Raw genomic sequence first — 22,148 nt, forward strand, 5'->3', positions numbered from 1 at the left:
TCTCAAAATCCAAATGAATCAAATAGGATCGACTCGAAACGGGTCAATGCATGCACGCGTGTCACCTGATCCACAAATTTTGTGGATTTTGAGAAAATGGAAAAAAAAAAGGATTTTGAGACTTTCATTTCGCCGGTTTAGCCTTGCATAATATTATATAGCTCTGCAATGCAATAAAAAGCTTCTTTTCCACGTTAATCAGTCGATACGCTACAAGTGTCAGTAGATTCTTTTTTAGAAACGGTTTGTATTTCTGTGACCGTGTCATTGCTCCTCCAGATCTGAACATCACAGAGACTGGGCTGGAAGGTGTTCTGTTCGGGATGCTGGACCGGGAGACGGATCGGAAGTTGTGCTCGGACATTCACGACACACTGGGTCACATGCTTTCGTCTCTGGCTGTGGGGAAACTTCCTCACTGGCTCAAACTCTGCAAAGATGTGCTGGCAGCGACTACAGGTGACAAACACACACTGACTGGGTGAAGGTAACAGTGCAGGGTTTGCATTCCTCTAGGATTCTGCAGGGTAGGATAACAAGAACATGTCTCAAATATGGGAAGGCTTCCAGTTTCCATAAGGATGCTTTTATCCAGACTTCCTTTTGGACTTCTCAACCTTTCAAATGCATACAATGAATAGACAGGATTTCGATGCAAGATGAAAAATGAATGCTGAATATTGGACAAGTCAGAACAGTGGCATGCCTTGATCAAACAGGATCAGGTTATTTTATGTTTAAGATAAAACACATAATCTCACAGCATTAGCTGTAACATGGAGGCTGCAAGCCTATGAACAATGTAGGAAAGCTAATACTGGCTTTTGGGTGATAGATAAATAAATATGGGAATGAATATGTCATTATTCATCTCAAGTCAGTTTAGTGTTGATTCTGTTCCGTTCAATAACTGTGTAAAGTTTGACATTAGCCGATATTGTTTTCTGTTTGGCCGATTAGAGTCAGAAGCAGCTTTTATTTGACAGAACTAAGAACGCCAGCATCTGAACATTTCCAACTATGCTGTGTTATATCTAGTTTACCACTGTCATATTCATCTCATAATGAGTTAATTAACAAGGACCAGGTGAATGAGATGAGTCAAAGAAACACATGGGAAACTGGGTCAACTGAAAACGAGCAAAGAGAAGTGAACACAATGAAAACAGACAGTCATGTGCTTTAAATGGTCTGATATCATTTATATCGGCCACCCTCCTCTCTAAGATATCGGTAATCAAAACATCAATACATCAGTAAAATCACTTTCATGGCATGTTTGTGTCTGCCAAGTTCAATTCAATTCAAAACTTTATTGTCTATCCCCACAGGGGTAGAAAATTGTCTTTAGACAAAGGCTCAACAAACAATACAACAACAACATAACATCAATTTTCAAAACTTGAATTTTCAAATCCTCACGTCTCTTTCCAGGTTTGTTTTCACAGGTAAATGCAATTTATAATCTGTCAAAATGACGGAAATCACTTTGAAATAGTGTCACGCAATGCTGAAGTTAATGAACATTTTTGATTAAGGCAACATAAGTTACATACTACAGATAGCATATATATTTCTACAGTGATATTTAACCCGTCTGTTATTGCTGTGAAAAGACTCGTGCTTTTGGGGTTATTTGGTCTGTTGTTGAAAGTACCTTGTTGATGCTTTTACACTTTTAAATGTCCTTTTAATGTTTGATGGTTGAAGGGTGAGTAGATTAATGTCATCTCATTGTGACACTTTTTTAACGTATTGTGTTCATAGAGCGAGCCTTCCACTGATTGTTTACAGTTTAACGGAAGTTACACCCATAATTCACGGAAAGCGTCATGGGACGCAGGAACAAGGTGGATAGAAGCACGCAACATCCAGTTGGTGAAGCTCGCTCGCTCTCATTGGCTATTGTGGGAATCACGTCAGCCTGATCTACAGCCGTAAATATCAAACGTGTTTGGGATCGTGCGGGCTTCGCTGCAATCGAGAGCAGTAAAATAATCGTGATGACAGCACACAATTGAGGATTTTTTGGACAAAAAGTCGTTTGCATCAAGTATCGAATCGGGCCACACACTCCGAGCACTTGGGGGTGCAAGTCGGGCGCAATGTTGTTCATGTGTCTATGTGGTGTTTTTAATGTGCTTTAAGACAAACCATGTGTAAATTCATAAGTCGACTCCATTGCTGAGAATTTTCTCCTTAAAACTGCAGTGAACCAAAGACAGTCTCAAAAACACGCTTTGAAATCGCTGGTGTTTCTGACGTCACAAACTACCTTGTAACCAATCAGATCAACGTGTGATCGTCAACCAGTGGATCTCTGAGCTGAGTGAGTGGAGGCGGGGCTCATTTGCATATTCATAGAACCGCGTATACTAAATGAGGCAAGTACTGTAGAATCTTCAAGTGTGTGGCCAGCCTAAGATACTGTATTTATACTGAGGTGCGTTCAACTTATATCGTACAAAACCCAAACCTAATTTTGGTAGTGAGCAATACAGTGTTAGAAGCAGTGCTCATTCTGTAGGATTTTCTTGTTCTGTCTTGCTGCTTCCCATAAGGTCTTCAAAACTGCCATTTCTAAGGTCACCACAAAACTTTTTTACATTTTCCTAATAATCAGAGAAACTACAGTGTGCTTGTGTAAAGAGATGAACAGTGCACTATTAACCCAGCTCATAGACTCTTGGATCCGTCGGTCCTCCTCATATGGTGTTGTTGTTGCAGAGGTCGGTGGGACTGTTGCGTCTCAAAGCCGGCGGAAGGAGGAGGACGACGACTCTGAGAAGAAGGATGAGATGGATGATGACATCATGTTCACGTCTCTGGGTCAGGATGAGAAGGCCAAGCCGTCCGTGGCACCGCGCTGGGTCACGCGAGTGTTCGCTGCCGACTGCCTGTGTCGGATCATCCATCTGTGTGAGAATGCAGACAAGGCCCACTTCGACCTGGCAGCTGCACGGGTCGCCAAGACCAAAAACCCTGAAGGTAAACGTCTTAAGGTCTCGATATACTCACGGCAAAGTTCTTCTTCGTTCTTTCCTTATGGGTAAAACTAAATTTGAAATACCTTTGCCTAATAAATTGTTACCGATCATCATGACTCCGCCCACAATTCTGTTAGGGAACATCCTGACTCCGCCCATAATTCTTTTAGCGAACGTCCTGACTCCGTCCACAATTATGTTAGTGAACATCATGACTCCGCCCATAATTCTTTTAGCGAACGTCCTGACTCCGTCCACAATTATGTTAGTGAACATCATGACTCCGCCCATAATTCTTTTAGCGAACGTCCTGACTCCGTCCACAATTCTGTTAGCGAACATCATGACTCCGCCCACATTTCTGTTAGCGAACATCCTGACTCCGCCCACATTTCTGTTAGCGAACATCCTGACTCCGCCCACAATTCTGTTAGCAAACATCATGACTCCGCCCACAATTCTTTTAGCAAACATCATGACTCCGCCCACAATTCTTTTAGCAAACATCATGACCCCGCCCACAATTCTGTTAGGGAACATCCTGACTCCGCCCATAATTCTGTTAGCGAACATCCGCCCACATTTAGATGAATGAGTAAACATGAGCTGCTCTTTCCTCTCAATAACAGAATAAACACACAATAACAATGAGAAAACAGCAGTTCAGAAAGCATCTGATCATAGTGATGTGGAGATGTGTGTTCCAGCTCTGAGATTCAGATCTACAGTCACGTCACGTTTACTCATACAGCACAGAAGGCGGATCCTTCGCTTTGGTCTGATTTTCAGTTTGCATCAGTTCGCTCTTAAGTTTCACTGTGTATATCGAGACCTTTTTTATTTTTGGTTGATCTTGATTTGGTTCTACTTGATGTGAAACGAAGTAATTTAGGAAGTAATTTAGTTCAGGCTGCAAGACTGCCGAATGACTAAAGAAACGTCAGCAAGATGGTAGAAAACTGCACATTTCTTGTCTATTTCCACCCACTGCTACTGATACCACCGACGGAAATAAGCGCAGTTACAAGAGCTGAACATGTGTGAGAGCGTCGCCATAGTGTGACGATTGCAATTGGTAGCACTTCAAAGTCAATTCTGAATCAAAACTAGTTTGCACATCATTAGTAATTGAAAAGATTTAATGACAAAATATGGTTATGATTACACTTACAATAGTTACAAAATAGATGTATAAGATGATAACTTATATGCATAGATGTAAAATGTTACCTGAGAGATAGATCGAGAGGGAGAGAGAGAGAGAGAGGGAGAGAGAGAGAAAAGAGTAGGCAAAGAAAGAGCCCCAAGAATGGGAGCCAGAGAATCAAAGAGACAGTTACAATCTTCTTTTATCCCTGACTTGACCATGTGACTGAACCCCCCCCCACCGCACTAAAGCTGTGACCATTAGAAGGCCCCGATGGCCACACGTCTTGAGCACTGTCAGCCCCTCTGTGTCTTCAGGAATTACAGATGGCCCTTGGGGTTGAAACAGTAAAGCAAATGTGTTTGTTCATTTTCATTATCTTGGATTATGTTCAGTCCTCCAGACTCCAGTTGTGTCTTCCGCAGGGGACTTCCTCGTGCTGCACTTGTGTGATCTGATCCGCATGGCGTTCATGGCCGCGACGGACCACAGCAACCAGCTGCGCATGGCAGGACTGCAGGCGCTCGAGGACATCATCAAGAAGTTCGCAGCGGTGCCGGAGCCCGAGTTCCCTGGTCATGTGATCCTGGAGCAGTATCAGGCCAACGTTAGTTCAGTCATGTGACGCGTTCAAATGTTGCATGATCACTGTCATCCAGGATTGATCAAACCCGTGTCCTGATGTTGTAATGTTGTGTTCAGGTTGGTGCCGCGCTCCGACCAGCCTTTTCCCCGGACACCCCTTCAGACATCACTGCTAAAGCCTGCCAGGTGAGCCTCACACTACACACACACGCCAGTCTGAACCTCACACTGCACACACACACGCCAGTCTGAACCTCACACTACACACACACACGCCAGTCTGAACCTCACACTAAACACACACGCCAGTCTGAACCTCACACTACACACACACGCCAGTCTGAACCTCACACTACACACACACACGCCAGTCTGAACCTCACACTACACACACACGCCAGTCTGAACCTCACACTACACACACACGCCAGTCTGAACCTCACACTGCACACACACACGCCAGTCTGAACCTCACACTGCACACACACACGCCAGTCTGAACCTCACACTGCACACACAGTCTGAACCTCACACTGCACACACACGCCTGTCTGAGCCTCACACTGCACACACACGCAAGTCTGAGCCTCACACTGCACACACACACGCCACTCTGAACCTCACACTGCACACACACGCCAGTCTGAGCCTCACACTGCACACACACACGCCAGTCTGAATCTCACACTGCACACACACGCCAGTCTGAGCCTCACACTGCACACACACGCCAGTCTGAACCTCACACTGCACACACACACGCCAGTCTGAACCTCACACTGCACACACACACGCCAGTCTGAACCTCACACTGCACACACACACGCCAGTCTGAACCTCACACTACACACACACACGCCAGTCTGAACCTCACACTACACACACACGCCAGTCTGAACCTCACACTACACACACACGCCAGTCTGAACCTCACACTACACACACACACGCCAGTCTGAACCTCACACTACACACACACGCCAGTCTGAACCTCACACTACACACACACGCCAGTCTGAACCTCACACTGCACACACACACGCCAGTCTGAACCTCACACTGCACACACACACGCCAGTCTGAACCTCACACTGCACACACACACGCCAGTCTGAACCTCACACTGCACACACAGTCTGAACCTCACACTGCACACACACGCCTGTCTGAGCCTCACACTGCACACACACGCAAGTCTGAGCCTCACACTGCACACACACACGCCACTCTGAACCTCACACTGCACACACACGCCAGTCTGAGCCTCACACTGCACACACACACGCCAGTCTGAATCTCACACTGCACACACACGCCAGTCTGAGCCTCACACTGCACACACACGCCAGTCTGAACCTCACACTGCACACACACACGCCAGTCTGAACCTCACACTGCACACACACACGCCAGTCTGAGCCTCACACTGCACACACACACGCCAGTCTGAGCCTCACACTGCACACACACGCCAGTCTGAGCCTCACACTGCACACACACGCCAGTCTGAGCCTCACACTGCACACACACGCCAGTCTGAACCTCACACTGCACACACACACGCCAGTCTGAGCCTCACACTGCACACACACGCCAGTCTGAACCTCACACTGCACACACACACGCCAGTCTGAACCTCACACTGCACACACACACGCCAGTCTGAACCTCACACTGCACACACAGTCTGAACCTCACACTGCACACACACGCCAGTCTGAACCTCACACTGCACACACACACGCCAGTCTGAACCTCACACTGCACACACACACGCCAGTCTGAACCTCACACTGCACACACACACGCCAGTCTGAGCCTCACACTGCACACACACGCCAGTCTGAGCCTCACACTGCACACACACGCCAGTCTGAACCTCACACTGCACACACACGCCAGTCTGAACCCTCTGCTGCTCTTCAGACATTTTTGACCTAAAAATTTGTTTTTTTGAATTTCTTTCTTCATCGGAATCTTGGTAAATTGTTTGAAAAGGTTAAATGGTCTTGTAAACAATAGTCACACTTGTGCTCCTCGCCGTCAAAAATGAGCCCATTGGAAATGAATGGAGATGAGTTTCCTCTAGTGGAAGCGTTTGGTACTGCAGCCAAACAACATCTCACTGAACGCTCATTTTATGAGATATCAAGCTCAAATTTGGAGCATAACTTGTTTAGATTTATGGCCTTGATTTTTTTTTGCAGTTTTAGAGTAAAACATCATTTTGAAAATATATATTTCATATAAAAATTGAAAATAGTATTTGTGAAAAATTTTCATAACGATAAACATAAAATTCTGTAACTTTTTTTTAAGTTCACTTTTTTCACGTCTGCAATAATCTGCCAAGTGTCGTCTTTGAAAAGAGATCAAACTTCAGTCTGTCGCTCTAAAGCGTTCAAGATTTACCACAGTTTAAGTTGGAAATGTAGTTTTCAGGTCTATGCTCAAAAAGTGAATAAATGGATTATAAATACAGCGTAAATATAATTTAGTACCATAAAACCTCCTAAAAATTCGAAATAAAAAAAACATTATCGAATTAAAATATAGTACATTCATTTCATTGAAATAAAAAAATAAATTTCGGACATTTGATGGACACACGAAGAGCACCAGTCTTATGATGCTTTTCAGTGTTTTCCTTTTGCTTTGCAGACCTGTGAGCGTTCTTCATGTTTGTTTGACACAGACCTGTGTGTGTTCTTCACGTTCCCCTCTCCTGTGTGTGCAGGTGTGCAGTGCGTGGATAGGCAGTGGCGTGGTCAGTGACCTGAACGACCTGCGGCGCGTACACACTCTGCTGGTGTCGTCTCTGGACAAGCTTCAGGCCGGCAGATCCTCCAGCCAGCTGTACAGCGAGAGCGCCACCACCATGGAGAAGCTGGCGGTGCTGAAGGCCTGGGCCGAGGTGAAGACCCTGCAGTCCTGCTGTGTCTGATGGATAGCTTACACACTTCAGCAAGAAGTCTTTTAGTATTATTTTACAAACGTCCTTCAAACATGTCTTTCTGCAGTCAAATCTTTAATGATTTTTATCAAGTAAATGTAAGAAGAACTGGTAACACTTTATTTTACAGTGTCCTTGTTACATATAGTACATGTACTTACCATAGTAATAACAGTAAATTATGCATAATTACATGCAACTAACCCTCAACCTAACCCTATACATGTAGTTACTTAATATTACTCAGCACTTCAATATATAATTACACTAACAGTGAGACCTTAAAATAAAGTGTAACCGAATAACTTTTATATTGTAAATAATATTTCAAGATGACTAATGCAGCTTCTGTTTGCTTGATTATCATACATCACTTTATAGAAAAATCATGAGTCACATTTAAGATCATGAGTTTTTGAGGAAGGTTTATTTGTTCATCTCTCAAACATAATTGTATTGCACTGCATTATGTTTTAAATCTACAGAGCTTTGATAAAACTGAGCATTTAAATATCATCTTACTAAGACATATAATATATTTATATGCATTTTATGCAAGTATCTGCTGTACTGCTATAAAGATCTCACTGATTTACATTACAAGCATCAGAATTTCATCTTACTTTTTGTCCATATAAATATCAGCATCTGCAGCAAACTGCTTATTTGTGCTCAGCAACTGATCAGTTTTTTCCTCCATATTCTCACTATGTATTAAATATGATAAAAACACACATGCAAAGGTTTACTTTAGATTTTGTCTGTTTTACTTTAATTGTATTTTTTTTATTATCTTTTTCTGACTATTATTTTATATGTCAGGCTGTTTACGGGGTTCAAATAAATTCCATCATTATGATCATCATTGCCTCTTTGTGTGGCTCCAGGTGTTTGTGGTGGCTATGAAGATAAAGCAGGAGTGTGAGTCTGGGCCAGCGCAAGCTGCTCCTCAGGCTGAGGATGACGATGATGATGATGGAGGAGGAGGAGGAGATGTTCTTCCTCCAGACAGTCTGATGACGTTAGTTCAGCCGGAGCTGCCGTCTCTGAGCCGTCTGTGGCTGTCGGTGTTGAGGGATTATGCTCTGCTCACTCTCCCTGCTGAGTTCTCCAGCCAGCTGCCGCCCGAAGGTACACACACATCAGCTCACTCAACACATCAGCTCACTCAACACATCAGCTCACTCAACACCTGATCACATTCAAGAACAGAAATGGTCTGAAAGTCAGCATGAAAGTGAAGTTGTGCTGGTCTTTTCGAATGGGCCTTTATTGTTGTACTTGCTCCATGTAAACCTGTGATAACCCTGTATTGCTCTTGATCTCTGGTTGATCAGGAGGGGCGTTTTACACTCCTGAGACGATAGACACAGCCAGGCTTCACTACCGGAGCTCGTGGGCATCGGTCCTGCACGCCGAGGCTCTGTGGCTCAGTAGCACCGGCTTCGGCACGGCAGAGGACTCCACCGAGAGCAAGAGCGCCGCCATCACAGAACCGGCAGCTCCTGCGCCCGCCAGAAACTCTGATGATCTGGTGAAGGACAAATTGCACCTTCTTCTGGGTAAATTATCTGCTAATGCATTTGGATTTTTCACATTTGCTCCCCCACTGTGTAAAGTGGCGTTTTCTCCCGTTGTTTCAGGCATCAGCATTGAGTTCCTGTGTTTCCCTCGGGCCGAGGAGCCCATAGAGGATGTGATGTCATGTTTGCACGCGCTCTGCACGCTGATGGACTCGCCCAGCGCTCGCACACACATCGCAGAAGACCAGGTCAGCATCTGCTTCATGTGTTTTACTTCACACTGTAGTAAATAGGGTTCGGTATCATTTGAATTTAAACAATTCCGATTTAGATTCTGCTTATCGATTCCTAATTTCCATTCCAATAAGGTTAAAGCGTAACTCTCACCAAAATGCAACCTAGGGTCTTTTTGTTTATCTACTCGAGTCAAACTTTCGTTTAAAAGCATAATTAGAATGGAAACGCCACTTTCAAGTTTGACCGTATTTTCGTTTTAGGTTTAAATGCCTTGTGAATGGGAGTGAATGGGGCACTTCTATGATAGTATCAAAAATCGCTATTTTTAAAACACTAAGAAGGCTCGACACAACATGAAACTGTGCTGGAAGTTTCACCAGGGGCTCTACTCATGAACTCCAGCACTGAGAACACTGTTTGTGTACACAGAGTTTACTAAAGAGAAAGATTTTGACACCCTCTCACCAATCTCTATCCTCTGTATCTGACCTCCCAGTATCTACTCCAGCACCTACCACGGCCCCTCTTCTCACCATCCCTCCTGACCTCCCCTCCCCCTCCTCCACACTGCCTCCTCTCCCAGTTTGACTTGGTCACCCCTCCTGAAATCTCTAAACTCATCAGCTCTTCTAAACGCACTACCTGCTCCCTTGACTCCCTCCCTACTCCACTCCTGAAGTCCTGCCTCCCCGTCCTATGCCCCTACCTCACTAACCTCTTCAACTCCTCACTGTCCCTTGGAACTGTCCCTTCTGCCTTCAAAAATGCCACTGTCACCCCAATCCTTAAACAACCTGGTCTGGATCCCTCCTCCCTCGACAACTACCGCCCAATATCCGACCTCCCCTTTCTGTCTAAAACCCTGGAACGTATAGTCGGATAGGCAGAGGTGATCTTCATGCCAATAATCAATCTTCCCCCTTGGTCAGATACTGGACTTCCACTGTTATACCGATGACACCCAGATCTACCTCAGCACTAAATCCCCCCACAATCCTCCCCTCTCCCACATCAACACCTGTCTGTCAGCTATTAAAACCTAGATGCAACACAACTTCCTCAAACTCAACAGCAATAAAACAGAATTCCTCCTCATAGGCTTCAAATCTACACTCAGCAAAATCAATAACCCCACTCTCATCATCGACGGCACCATTGTCTTCCCATCTCCCCAGGCCCGCAACCTTGGCGTGATCTCTGATTCTACCCTCTCCCTTGAGCCCCATATCTGTCATGTCATTAAAACCTCCTTCTTTCATCTCCGCAACATCGCCAAAATCAGACCCTCTCTCACACCCTGAAAGAATCATTCACGCCTTCATCTCCTCCCGACTAGACTACTGCAACTCACTACTCCTTGGCATCAGCTCTACCTACATCAAACGACTCCAACTGCTCCAGAACGCAGCTGCCTGACTCATCACCCGCTCCAAATCCTGGCTCCACATCACTCCAGTCCTAAAACAACTCCACTGGCTTCCTATCTCCCACCGGATCACCTACAAAATCCTGGTCCTCACCTACAAAGCCCTTCACCATCTGGCCCCCTCATATCTCACTGACCTCCTCTCCCCCTACCAACCCTCGCGGTCCCTCAGATCCCTCAGCCGGTCTCCTCTGCATCCACAAGTCCAACCTCTGCAGTTTTGGAGACAGAGCCTTCTCCAGGGCAGCTCCCAGGCTCTGGAACTCCCTCCCCCAAGAGATCCGCACCTCTGAGTCCCTCACCATCTTCCAGTCCCGCCTCAAGACCCATCCCTTCACCTCTGCCTATCCGTAGCCCTACGCCCCCTCCATTTTCATTTGTGTTTGATTCTTGTTTTGTTTTGTTTTGCATTGTTGTTATTATTGTTACTGTAAAGCGACTCTGAGTTTGTGAAAAGCACTATACATTTTCAATTTATTATTATTATTATTTCACACATTATTTCTACATCATTAAGCTATTTCTACATCATTACGCTATTTCTACATCAGTGCACATGCGCAGTCCTTTCAGTTTCGTTTTCCAATCCGATCAAGTGTTCACATGTTCTCTGGATCTGATTAGAAAAGCAATAAACACCCCTTCCAATCGGATCGAAATCTCATTGGGATCGAGCTCAATCGGATCGGTTAAGGTGTTTACATGAAGGCTTTTCAGTCCGATTGAGCCGTCAATCCCATTACTAACGGATTATTTGGTTGCATGTAAACGTAGCCAGTGACAAATGCTGTAATTATATTTAAATATCAGAAATGTGTTTAAAAATCACATATATTTTGATATTGAATTATTGTCTAGCCTTAAGTCGACTAGAAACATGTTTAGCCCACTGATCGAATGTGAAGTGTTTGTGACTGTGTCTTGAAGTGTGACTGTGTTTTGAAGTGTTTGTGACTGTGTTTTGCTGTAGCTGCTGGCTGTGGAGCTGCTGAACGTGCTTCACCGGCTCTTATTGACCCGTGACCCGCAGAGCATGCAGTTACAGGTGACGACGGTGGTGCAGAAAACCATTCGCGCCGCACAGGAGCACTTGCACCACATCAGGAGTGAGTCGACATCACATTCACATTCACATTCAGTTAAACAACCTGTGATGAATTACCTGCAGGTGTTAGGACTAACTAGCTCATCTGAAGGGTTATGAAGCAATCTAGAAAATAAGAGTCTCCTAATCTGTTGCCTGATACTTCTATCCACCTTATTCCTGATGATCTTACTGTGTTTTGAATTATAGGTGTTCTGGATTTCCATTCAAAAAGACTGAAACAAATCATTTCAAATCATAAGGTTGCCCTACAAATAAAGCTGATCCGTCAGTTTGACTGAATGAGCTGTCAGTTTCCCTTCATGTTTTATTTTCAGACATCATGAAAATAACATAACATTTTTATTTTAATGTGACATGTTATAACGAGATAATCTATGGCAAGAGCTCTTTTCAGTCGCTGCTTTCTTTTCCTCATGATTTAGTTTTTTCCCTTTGCATTCCGCTGTAAAAGTATGAAAAAGTACAACATATACTGCACATTTGTGGTCTGTTCTCCCGGTTTAATTTACAATATATCCCACTAATAATTCACTGGAATGCACAAAGAATCTCTCGTTTTTCTCTTCAAATTCTCACGTCTCTTTCCAGGTTTGTTATAGGTAAATTACATTTATTATCGGTCAAAATGATGGATATCACTTTGAAATAGTGTCACGCAATGCTGAAGTTAATTGACATTTTTGATTAAGGCAATGCATGTTACATAATACAGATATATTACTACAGTGATATTTAACCCGTCCGTTATTGCTGTGGAAAGACTCGCACTTTTGGGATTATTCATGGTCTGTTGTTGAAAGTACCTTGTTGATGCTTTTACACTTTTAAATTTCCTTTTAATGTTCGATTGAAGGGTGAGTGGAATAATGTCATCTCATTGTACACGGTTTTTATAAAAAACTTATGATTGCATTCATAGAGCGAACCTTTCACTGATTGTTTACAGCTTAATGGAAGTTACACGCATAATTCACGCAAAGCCTCATGGGGTGCAGGAACAATGTGCATTGGCCATTGTTTTTTGTCTTGAGGTTCCCTTTCGAGAGCGGTATCTTCCACATTGCGTCAGCTATGATGCTGCGGGAACTCCTCCCTTCTCCACTTTTGTTGAAATCGTATAGGCTAACGCCAGCTTGGAACCGCTGGCCAATTAGCTCGTGGGCAGTATAAAATGCATTGGCGCGACAAATGAGAACCAGGAGGGTTTTTGCTTGTGCTATTACGGGACAAGGCCACGTTCCCCGGTCCTTTTCGCGGACGCGAGCTTCGGCCCCTCTCCCGCCGTCGCGGACTTCAGTGCTGCCGGGGATGAGGACTTCATGTGTTCTCCACGAGGAGCTCGCCAGGGTCCTCGGCAAGGCTGTCAAGGAACTGGACTTGACGTGGAATGCTTCAGACGAGCCAACTAAGAGTAAGCTGGATTCCTGGTATTTCCAGTCGGGCCGCCGGAACCAGGCTGCTTCGAGGAGGAGGACTCCGTGAAGTCGTGGTCTGCACCTCAATCGGCGCGTGTCCACGCTGCCACCCAGGCCATCTTCTCCCACGTGGACGGGGCGGAACCCCACGGCTATGTGCCGTCGCCGCGCACCTGTGCCCGTCCTTTCATCTCTGGGTGCGGATCTCAGCCTGCCGTCCAAGTCGTGCAAGTTCACGGCTCATCTGGCTGACAAGGCCTACGCATCTGCAGGCGAAGCAGCATCCGCTCTACACTCCATGGCTATACTGCAGGTGTTCCAGGCAAAGCTTCTGTGCTCACTGGATGGCGGCGTCATGGACGATGGACATCGTGAAAGACCTGCGCGCGGCAACGGACTTCGCGCTCATGGCTCCACCCAGGCCATTGGCCGCTCCATGGGCTTCATGGTCATCCTTAACAGGCACCTGTGTTTAACACTAGCTGACCTGAAGGATGTGGACCGTAAGACGCTCCTTAAGGCGCAGAAGTGTGTGATGGCTTTGAGCCACGTGATGCCCCGCCACTCGCTCCAGACATTGTCAAGGTCTTGCTCTTTGTCGGATGTTCGTCGGATGTACTATCGTAACCTCGGTTCCCTGAGAGGCGGGAACGAGACATTGCGTTAGCCGGCGTGTTCGCTGTTCGATCAGCTGTGCAAGCATTCAATCGTGATTCTGACACAATTGTCGCACCCATGCATTTTATGCTGCCCGCGAGCCTGTTAGTATTTGCATACTTCGCGACAATTGGCCAGCTGTTCTAAGCTGGCGTTAGCCTATAAGATTTCAACTAAAGTGGAGAAGCGAGGAGTTCCCGCAGCGTCAGCTGACGCAGTGTTTAAGTTAACGCTCTCAGGGAACCGAGGTCACGATAGTAAACGGAGACGTTTTTCAGCGTCTCATGCCACAAGTGTTGCATTTTGAAGATGGAATTTGAAGTTATGAACAGTTAAACATTTAAAAAGCCATCTTAAGACCACTGCATTCTCAGTCTACCGGCTGCATTTATTATTTTATATGCTCATTCATATACATTTATACACTCTTATCTTGGCAAGGCAAGGTAAAATGCCTTATTTAATGCCTTATGGGGAATTTCCACACTTTAACCATTACCATCACTTAAAAAAACCTCAATATACAACTTGATATCATGGTGTGTCTGAATGCGAGATCAATCGAGTGGTAGCTGATGATAATAACCGTGTGTGTGTGTGTTGTGGCAGCTGTGGAGGAAGACGAGGAGTGTGTGTCAGTGCTCGGGGAAGGAGGCGACACCGGGGAGCTTGTTCCAGGTAAATCTCTGGTGTTCGCTGCGATGGAGCTGCTGGTGTTTATCCTGGTGCGGCACCTTCCTCAGCTGAAGGAGGAGGAGAGGAAAGAGGAGGAGAAAGAGGGTGTCAGACGAACTCCTCAACACCTGAGTGACGACAGCAGCCGTCTGGTGGCAGCGTCAGTCACAGCCCTCGCAGAACTGCCCTCACTCTGCTCTCCTGCAGGTACACACACACACACACACACACACACACACACAGCAGCCGTCTGGTGGCAGCGTCAGTCACAGCCCTCGCAGAATTGCCCTCACTCTGCTCTCCTGCAGGTACACACACACACTCACTCACTCACACACACACACACACACACACACACACACTCACACTCACACACACACACACACACACACACACACAGCAGCCGTCTGGTGGCAGCGTCAGTCGCAGCCCTCGCAGAACTGCCCTCACTGCTCTCCGGCAGGTACACACACACACACACACACACACACACTCACACACACACACACACACACACACAGCAGCCGTCTGGTGGCAGCGTCAGTCACAGCCCTCGCAGAACTGCCCTCACTCTGCTCTCCTGCAGGTACACACACACACACACACTCACACTCACACTCACACACACACACACACACACACACACTCACACACACACACACACACACACACAGCAGCCGTCTGGTGGCAGCGTCAGTCGCAGCCCTCGCAGAACTGCCCTCACTGCTCTCCGGCAGGTACACACACACACACACACGCACGCACACGCGCACACACACACACACACACACACACACACACACACAGAGGTCTTAGGATGTAACATATGAAACATGATAGCCAGTGTATCTCAGTATGGTTGTGTGTGTGTGTGTGTGTGTGTAGGGAGCATGACGATCCTGCCGACAGTGCTGTTCCTGATCACTGGAGTTCTGCGGGAGACGGCGGTGCAGACGATCGATCGCTCCGTCCCGGCGCCGGTGTCTGCAGCTCTACAGGCCATCAAGACCCTCCTCAGCCCCCGAGCAGCCCGGAGCCCTGCACTGATCCGCAGCAGCCTGGCCTCTGTGCTGGAGTTCTCACAGCCCGGTGAGTGTGTGAGTGTGTGAGTGTGAGTGTGAGTGTGAGTGTGAGTGTGAGTGTGAGTGTGAGTGTGAGTGTGTGTGTGAGTGTGTGTGTGTGTGTGTGTGTGTGTGTGTGCGCAGCCCGGAGCCCTGCGCTGATCCACAGCAGCCTGGCCTCTGTGCTGGAGTTCTCACAGCCCGGTGAGTGTGTGTGTGTGTGTGCGCAGCCCGGAGCCCTGCGCTGATCCGCAGCAGCCTGGCCTCTGTGCTGGAGTTCTCACAGCCCGGTGAGTGTGTGTGTGTGTGTGTGTGTGTGTGTGCGCACGCAGCCCGGAGCCCTGCGCTGATCCGCAGCAGCCTGGCCTCTGTGCTGGAGTTCTCACAGCCCTGTGTGTGTGTGTGTGTGTGTGTGTGTGTGTGTGTGTGTGTGTGTGTGTGTGTGTGTGTGTGTGTGTGTGTGTGTGTGTGTGTGTGTGTGTGTGTGTGTGTGTGTGTGTGTGTGTGTGTGTGCGCGCGCGCAGCCCGGAGCCCGGAGCCCTGCGCTGATCAAGCAATATCGTATCGCATATCACATTATTTATCAGTGTATCATGTTGCATTTTTCTTCAGTATTGTGCAGCCCTGTTGGAGATGTTCAGTTGCCTCAGTTAAATTATGTGAATTGAATGTCTTTTAACATTGACACTTTAGTTGTTGAATCAACTGAAGATTTTTAATGAAACAATCAACATAATTTTGAGTTTATTTATACAATTTGTTTGTATTTTTTATGACAATGACTCGTGTTTTAGTCTTATTATGAACATTGACGCTATATTCAGAGATATTCAGAATACTAAATATTGCTAAATGTAAAGGCACCAAACCGGTGTCGCACTCGTCTAACGGGACCCGTGTCCTGTGGTGAAGGGAAATCGCTCAAACACGCTCATGCTGCTGCTTAGCTTTAACATGCACACTTTAACTTGGAAATGGTCACTTAAAAATGGAAACATCTAAATGGACTTATTTTGTTAAAAATATTATTTAACATCACTGAACCAACCAACCTACATCAATGTATACCAGCAAACTAAGTTGTATGGGTTAAATCGAGCAGAAAGAGCTCTTTACGGTCACCACTTTATACAGGGAATAGTGATTTTATAAAACAAAATGGCTCTGTCCCTCATTATGATGGTGTGGACGACCCTGAGAGACAGTGATCTACATGTGTTTGTGTAAATGTGTTTAACACTAATTCTGAGGGATAAATAAGGTCCAAATTATAGCTGCTATTACAGGTGGTTTTTTTGTACAATCGCTAGGACACATTTCTCAATACTTCAAAACTCTTCTCTCAGTTCTTCTAACCAACTTTCAGCTTCACAGCAGATTATTTCACATTCAAAAATGCACTAAAACTACCAAAACACTTCATTCATGTCTCAGATCAACTCATTCTTCCAGAACACTAGCAAACGCTTATTTTTGACTATAACAAAATAAGTTAATTTAGATGTTACCATGTTTTATTCGTCATTCCATGCCCATTTCCACAGCAGTTAAAGTGTACATGCTAAAGCTAAGCAGCAGCGTGAGCATGTTAGACGTTAAGGACACGGGTCCCCAAACGACAATGTTCATAATAACACTAAAACACCAGTTGCCATAAAAATACACTGTAAAAAGAATTTGGAGGTCAAAATGAATGAAAATGAAGAAATGGCAAAGCATCCAAAATCTTTACGATGTGTTTGTGATGGTAAGAAATGGCCAAAGCAATCATCAGGGGTCGCACTTCACCATCTAACAAGGGAACAAATTCATTTTGTTTAATAGAATCATTATTCACTGTATAAAGTAGTGTAAAGAGCTCTTTCTGCTGGATTTAACCCATAACTCTTAGTTCTTGCCATAAAGAGTGAGTGTGTGTGTTTGTTCTCCTCTCTCCTGCAGAAGCGTGTGGAGCCGGTGTGGACGAGGTCAGTCTGCTGACGGCCGTCACACTGTTCCTGCTGTCGGCCAGTGACGAGCTGATCGGCGTCTCCGTCCTGCAGAACGGCTGCATTGAGCGCTTCAGACACGGACTCGCTTCTGCAGATCCCTGGGTGAGTTACACAAACACACAGACTGACACTTTATTTACATGTGCTATTCAGACTGTCTGCAGTAGTGCGTCACTGTAGAGTACTTGTGCACTGATGAGTAGCACATATAAAGGTTCATAATGTGGTTTTGGAGCCGCTTTACATTCATCCAGTGTCAAAAAACACTTTAATTTCCTCATAATCTCCACTGCAGCTCAGCTCTTTTCTCTCTAAGCCCCGCCTCTCTGACAGCTGCTCTGCTCTGATTGGTCAGAAAGCAAATGCTCATTATCATATCTGAATCTCAGCTCTTGATACACAGCGTCTTCTTAACAACACGAACCAAACTCTTCAGTCTCAGATAAACTACAGTGTTTGAGGGCGGGACTAAGAGACGCTGCTCAGCCAATCAAGACCAGAGGCGGGCATTATGCAAATTAGTTACAAACCTAAGTACACTGCCGTTCAAAAGTTTTGAATCAGTACAAATTTTAATGTTTCTGAAGGAGTCTCTTCTGCTCACCAAAGCTGCATTTATTTGATCAAAACTACAGTAAAAGCAGTGAAATATTATTCCAGTGTAAATCATCTGTTTTCTATGTGAATATATAGTAAAGTGTAATTTATTCCTGTGATCAAAGCTGAAATTTCAGCATCATTACTCCAGTCTTCAGTGTCACATGATCCTTCAGAAATCACTCTAATATGATTTGGTGCTCAGGAAACATTTATTATTAGCAGTGTTGAATTGACAATGTTGTGTACAATATTTTTTCAGGATTCTTTGATGAATAGAAAGTTCATAAGAACAGCATTTATCTGAAATAGAATCTTTTGTAACATTATAAATGTCTTTACTGTAACTTTTGATCAATTTAATTAATCCTTGCTGAATAAAAGTATTAATTTCTTTATTTCTTTCCCCCAAAAATAAAATAAAAATTCTTACTGACCCCAAACTTTTGAACGGTAGTGTTTAATATTACAAAAGCTTTCCATTTCAGATAAATGCTGTTCTTTTGGACTTTCTATTCATCAAAGAATCCTGAAATAAAAATGTAAAGAACGGTTTTCAACACTGATAATAATCATAAATGTTTCTTGATCATCAAATCATCATATTAGAGTGATTTCTGAAGGATCATGTGACACTGAAGACTGGAGTAATGATGCTGAACATTCAGCTTTGATCACAGGAATAAATTACACTTTACTATATATTCACATAGAAAACAGCTGATTTACACTGGAATAATATTTCACTGCTTTTACTGTATTTTTTGTATTTTTAATCAAATAAACGCAGCCTTGGTGATCAGAAGAGGCTGTTTTAAAAACATTAAAAATCTTACCGATCTAAAACTTTTGAACGGGAGTGTACGTTCATCAGGAAGTGAGACTGGATTACTGACGACTCGTTTCAGTTCAGAATCACAAAAACTCCATTTATCTACAACTTACAACATTTATCTGCACTTTTAACTCTGAAACTGTGCAGATCTTTTACATTCACAAACATCTCTATTACTCACTACATGAAAGGGAATATCAGAAAAAGCATAATAGAGGCACTTTAAACCCTGAATGTGTGTTGTTTGTGTCATGTTTGTTCAGACTCAGGCCCGCTGTTATCAGCTGCTGCTGTCGGTGTTCCAGCACCCGTGCCGGAGTCTCTCGGCTCCCTACATCCACTCGCTGGCTCCGGTGCTCGTGGAGCAGCTGAGGAGCGTCGAGCAGAGCCGGCCCTCCACGCCGGCGGAGCTACAGGCCGTACAGGAGGGGGTGAAAGTGCTGGAGAGCCTCGTGGCCATGGCAGAGGAACACAACCGTAAGCGTCTGGCAGTTAACCCTATAAACCTACTGGATCATATCGGATACGCAAAGACCTCTATAGGGGACATCTCATGGAAATCTTGACTTTTCCCATGTTTAAGTGCTATAATTGGGTCCCCAGTGCTTCTACCAACGAAAAGTAAATGGGGGGAGGGGGGATTTTTTTTAGCATTTTACCGCAAACTTGCAACTAACGTTAGTTAACTTACTAAAGAAGGCGCTATCGCTTGTTTGCTAAGGGTCGGGTCGGGTCGGGACTCCAACATTAACACACTGACATTGTATTCAGAATATACAATATTTTTTGATCTTGGATGATCTAATTTTCATGGAGACAGACGCGGTGTGTGTGTGTGTGTGTGTGTGTGAGAAAGAGAGACGGAGGGAGAGCAGGGAAAGGAAATGCAACTGAACGAATACGTTTCGTGTTTTAAATAGCGTTAAAAAAAATAATAATAACGAAATGCAATATGTGGCGGCCGGTGTTGATTCTGTGGCGCACCGCCACGAATTAGTCTATGTGTGGGAAACACTGGGTTATTTCTGGGATTCTGGATGAGTGAGATTGGCCTGATCTGTTATTGCTGGAGTTTCTGAAGCTCGTGTAAAGACTCCGCCCTCTTCTGAACGGAGGCGGAGCTAAAGCTCATTTGCATTTAAAGGGACACACACAAAAACGGCGCGTTTTTGCTTACACTCAAAAAGGGGCAAATTTGATAAGCTATAATAAATGATCTGGGGGGTATTTTAAGCTGAAATTTCACAGACACATTCTGGGCACACCTTAGATTTATATTACATCTGGTGAAAAGGGGCATAATATGTCACCTTTAAATGATCAAAACTGCTGTAAAACCTTTTAAAAACACTAAAGCCAATGAATACTGTGTGCCAGTTTTATCACTATATTAACATAAAAATTCAATTGAAAGTACAAAAACGAGCAGCTTCATGTCAAGTAGTTCCCTTTAACCGGTCTGTGTCCCACAGGAGTTCAGTTACTGGCTCTGCTGGTCCCGACGCTCATCTCATACCTGCTGGACGAGACAAGCTTCTCCACGGCCCCCAGCAGCTCCACGGGCCTGCACGAGTTCGCCCTGCAGAACCTGATGCGCATCGGCCCTCTGTACCCCGTGGCCTTCAAGACCGTCATCGGGGCGGCACCAGAACTCAAGACCCGGCTCGAGGCGGCCATCAGATCCACGCAGGCCAACAGCAGAGCCAAGGCGGCGGCCAGACAACCTCAGCCCAGCGTACAAGCGGCGCCCACCATCAAACTCAAGACCAGCTTCTTCTAGTCCATCAGCAGCTCTGGATGAAAGTTACAGTGACACTCATAAATCAGAAGGATCTGTTACAAGCATTAGTGCTTCTTGTCTGTTTTTATGGGCACATTTGAAATGCACCTTAAGTCAAACTTAATAACCTTCTTTTGAAAGCTCACGTTACACTGGTGGAAATAGAAATTCCCATATTTCCATGAACACATTCCCATGTTGTGTTTTTTTTAACTGTGTTGCTTTTTATTATTTTCTGTCTGATCATAATTTAAGCCTCATATTATCATATTTATCACCTTTCCAGAAATTTCACAAAAATGTGTGGTTTTTGGTAAATAATGATTATTGTTTTAAAGATTCAAGTATAAACTACTTGACTTCTGCTGTGAATGTCTGTGAGTTCAGCTGAATCGCTGTGTAAATGTAGTTGCAGTCTGGGAGTCTATTGAATATTTTAGAGTTGCTCAATGCTGGAGTTCTTGTTTGAGCTTTTAATAACTTGATTATGTCTGCCTTTCATTGTCTGTCATTCATTAAGTAAAAAGATATAATATATGCACCACTACCTGTCATTCATACAAATAATGTCCCAATCAATAACCGTCCATAAGAGACGATGGTTGAGCTGCACAGTTATTCTCATGTAATCAAGCTATTAGGTGTAAAACCTAAAATATAAGCTTGATTTCCCCGCCCTGCAGCTGATCTCGTTGGTTAAGGGTAGGTTTTCCCAAAAACATAGTTCTAGTGTTTGGAACAACAGATCTCAACCTGTGGTTTGAAGCAGAGTTTCTTGTTTGCATGACATGTGGACTCAATAAATCCTTATCTTGAGCAAAATAAGCAAGCTGACATTCAGTACAACCTTTTAGTTTGTCGAAATTTAAAGCGTCGTTTTTGAAGAGTGCGCATGTGTGAACGAGCTCTAGTGCGTTAGAACGAGCCTATGATTGAATCTGGAGATAAAGCAAAATAACTTAGACAAATAAGAGATAGTCCTCAGATGTCATGTCCGTAATTTATAGCAAAACATTAATTCGATCTCAAACAGATTCATTAAATGTAGTTATTACTTCAACACCTGCGTGACATCATTAACCAACGTGGTTGAACGAACAATTTGCAACAATATGGTTTCGGAAAACAGTCGTGTCTAGTTGATTTCTTCAACGATGCATCGGACTATGGT

General features: G+C 44.7%; 1 protein-coding gene across 2 annotated transcripts in view; it reads left to right on the forward strand.

Annotated features, from left to right (window-relative positions):
- Positions 1-21,514, forward strand: part of heatr5b (HEAT repeat containing 5B) — a 47,489-nt gene extending 25,975 nt beyond the window's left edge. The window contains exons 22-37 of one of the 2 annotated variants that reach the window (XM_084093308.1): positions 280-459; positions 2,728-2,988; positions 4,560-4,741; positions 4,837-4,905; positions 7,457-7,633; positions 8,560-8,803; positions 9,010-9,234; positions 9,316-9,443; positions 11,829-11,964; positions 14,648-14,845; positions 14,947-15,021; positions 15,599-15,802; positions 16,005-16,064; positions 17,716-17,867; positions 19,461-19,674; positions 20,670-21,514. In XM_084093308.1, the coding sequence (XP_083949434.1) occupies positions 280-459; positions 2,728-2,988; positions 4,560-4,741; positions 4,837-4,905; positions 7,457-7,633; positions 8,560-8,803; positions 9,010-9,234; positions 9,316-9,443; positions 11,829-11,964; positions 14,648-14,845; positions 14,947-15,021; positions 15,599-15,802; positions 16,005-16,064; positions 17,716-17,867; positions 19,461-19,674; positions 20,670-20,977 (2,813 nt within the window). In that variant the 3' untranslated portion in view covers positions 20,978-21,514. Of the gene's footprint in view, positions 1-279; positions 460-2,727; positions 2,989-4,559; positions 4,742-4,836; positions 4,906-7,456; positions 7,634-8,559; positions 8,804-9,009; positions 9,235-9,315; positions 9,444-11,828; positions 11,965-14,647; positions 14,921-14,946; positions 15,022-15,598; positions 15,803-16,004; positions 16,065-17,715; positions 17,868-19,460; positions 19,675-20,669 lie in introns of both variants that reach the window. The other variant, XM_084093307.1, reaches the window with a different exon arrangement.
- Positions 21,515-22,148: the final 634 nt, after the last annotated feature.

The sequence above is a fragment of the Abramis brama genome (genome assembly GCF_963993115.1).
Source record: "Abramis brama genome assembly, chromosome: 19".
NCBI lineage: Eukaryota > Metazoa > Chordata > Actinopteri > Cypriniformes > Leuciscidae > Abramis > Abramis brama.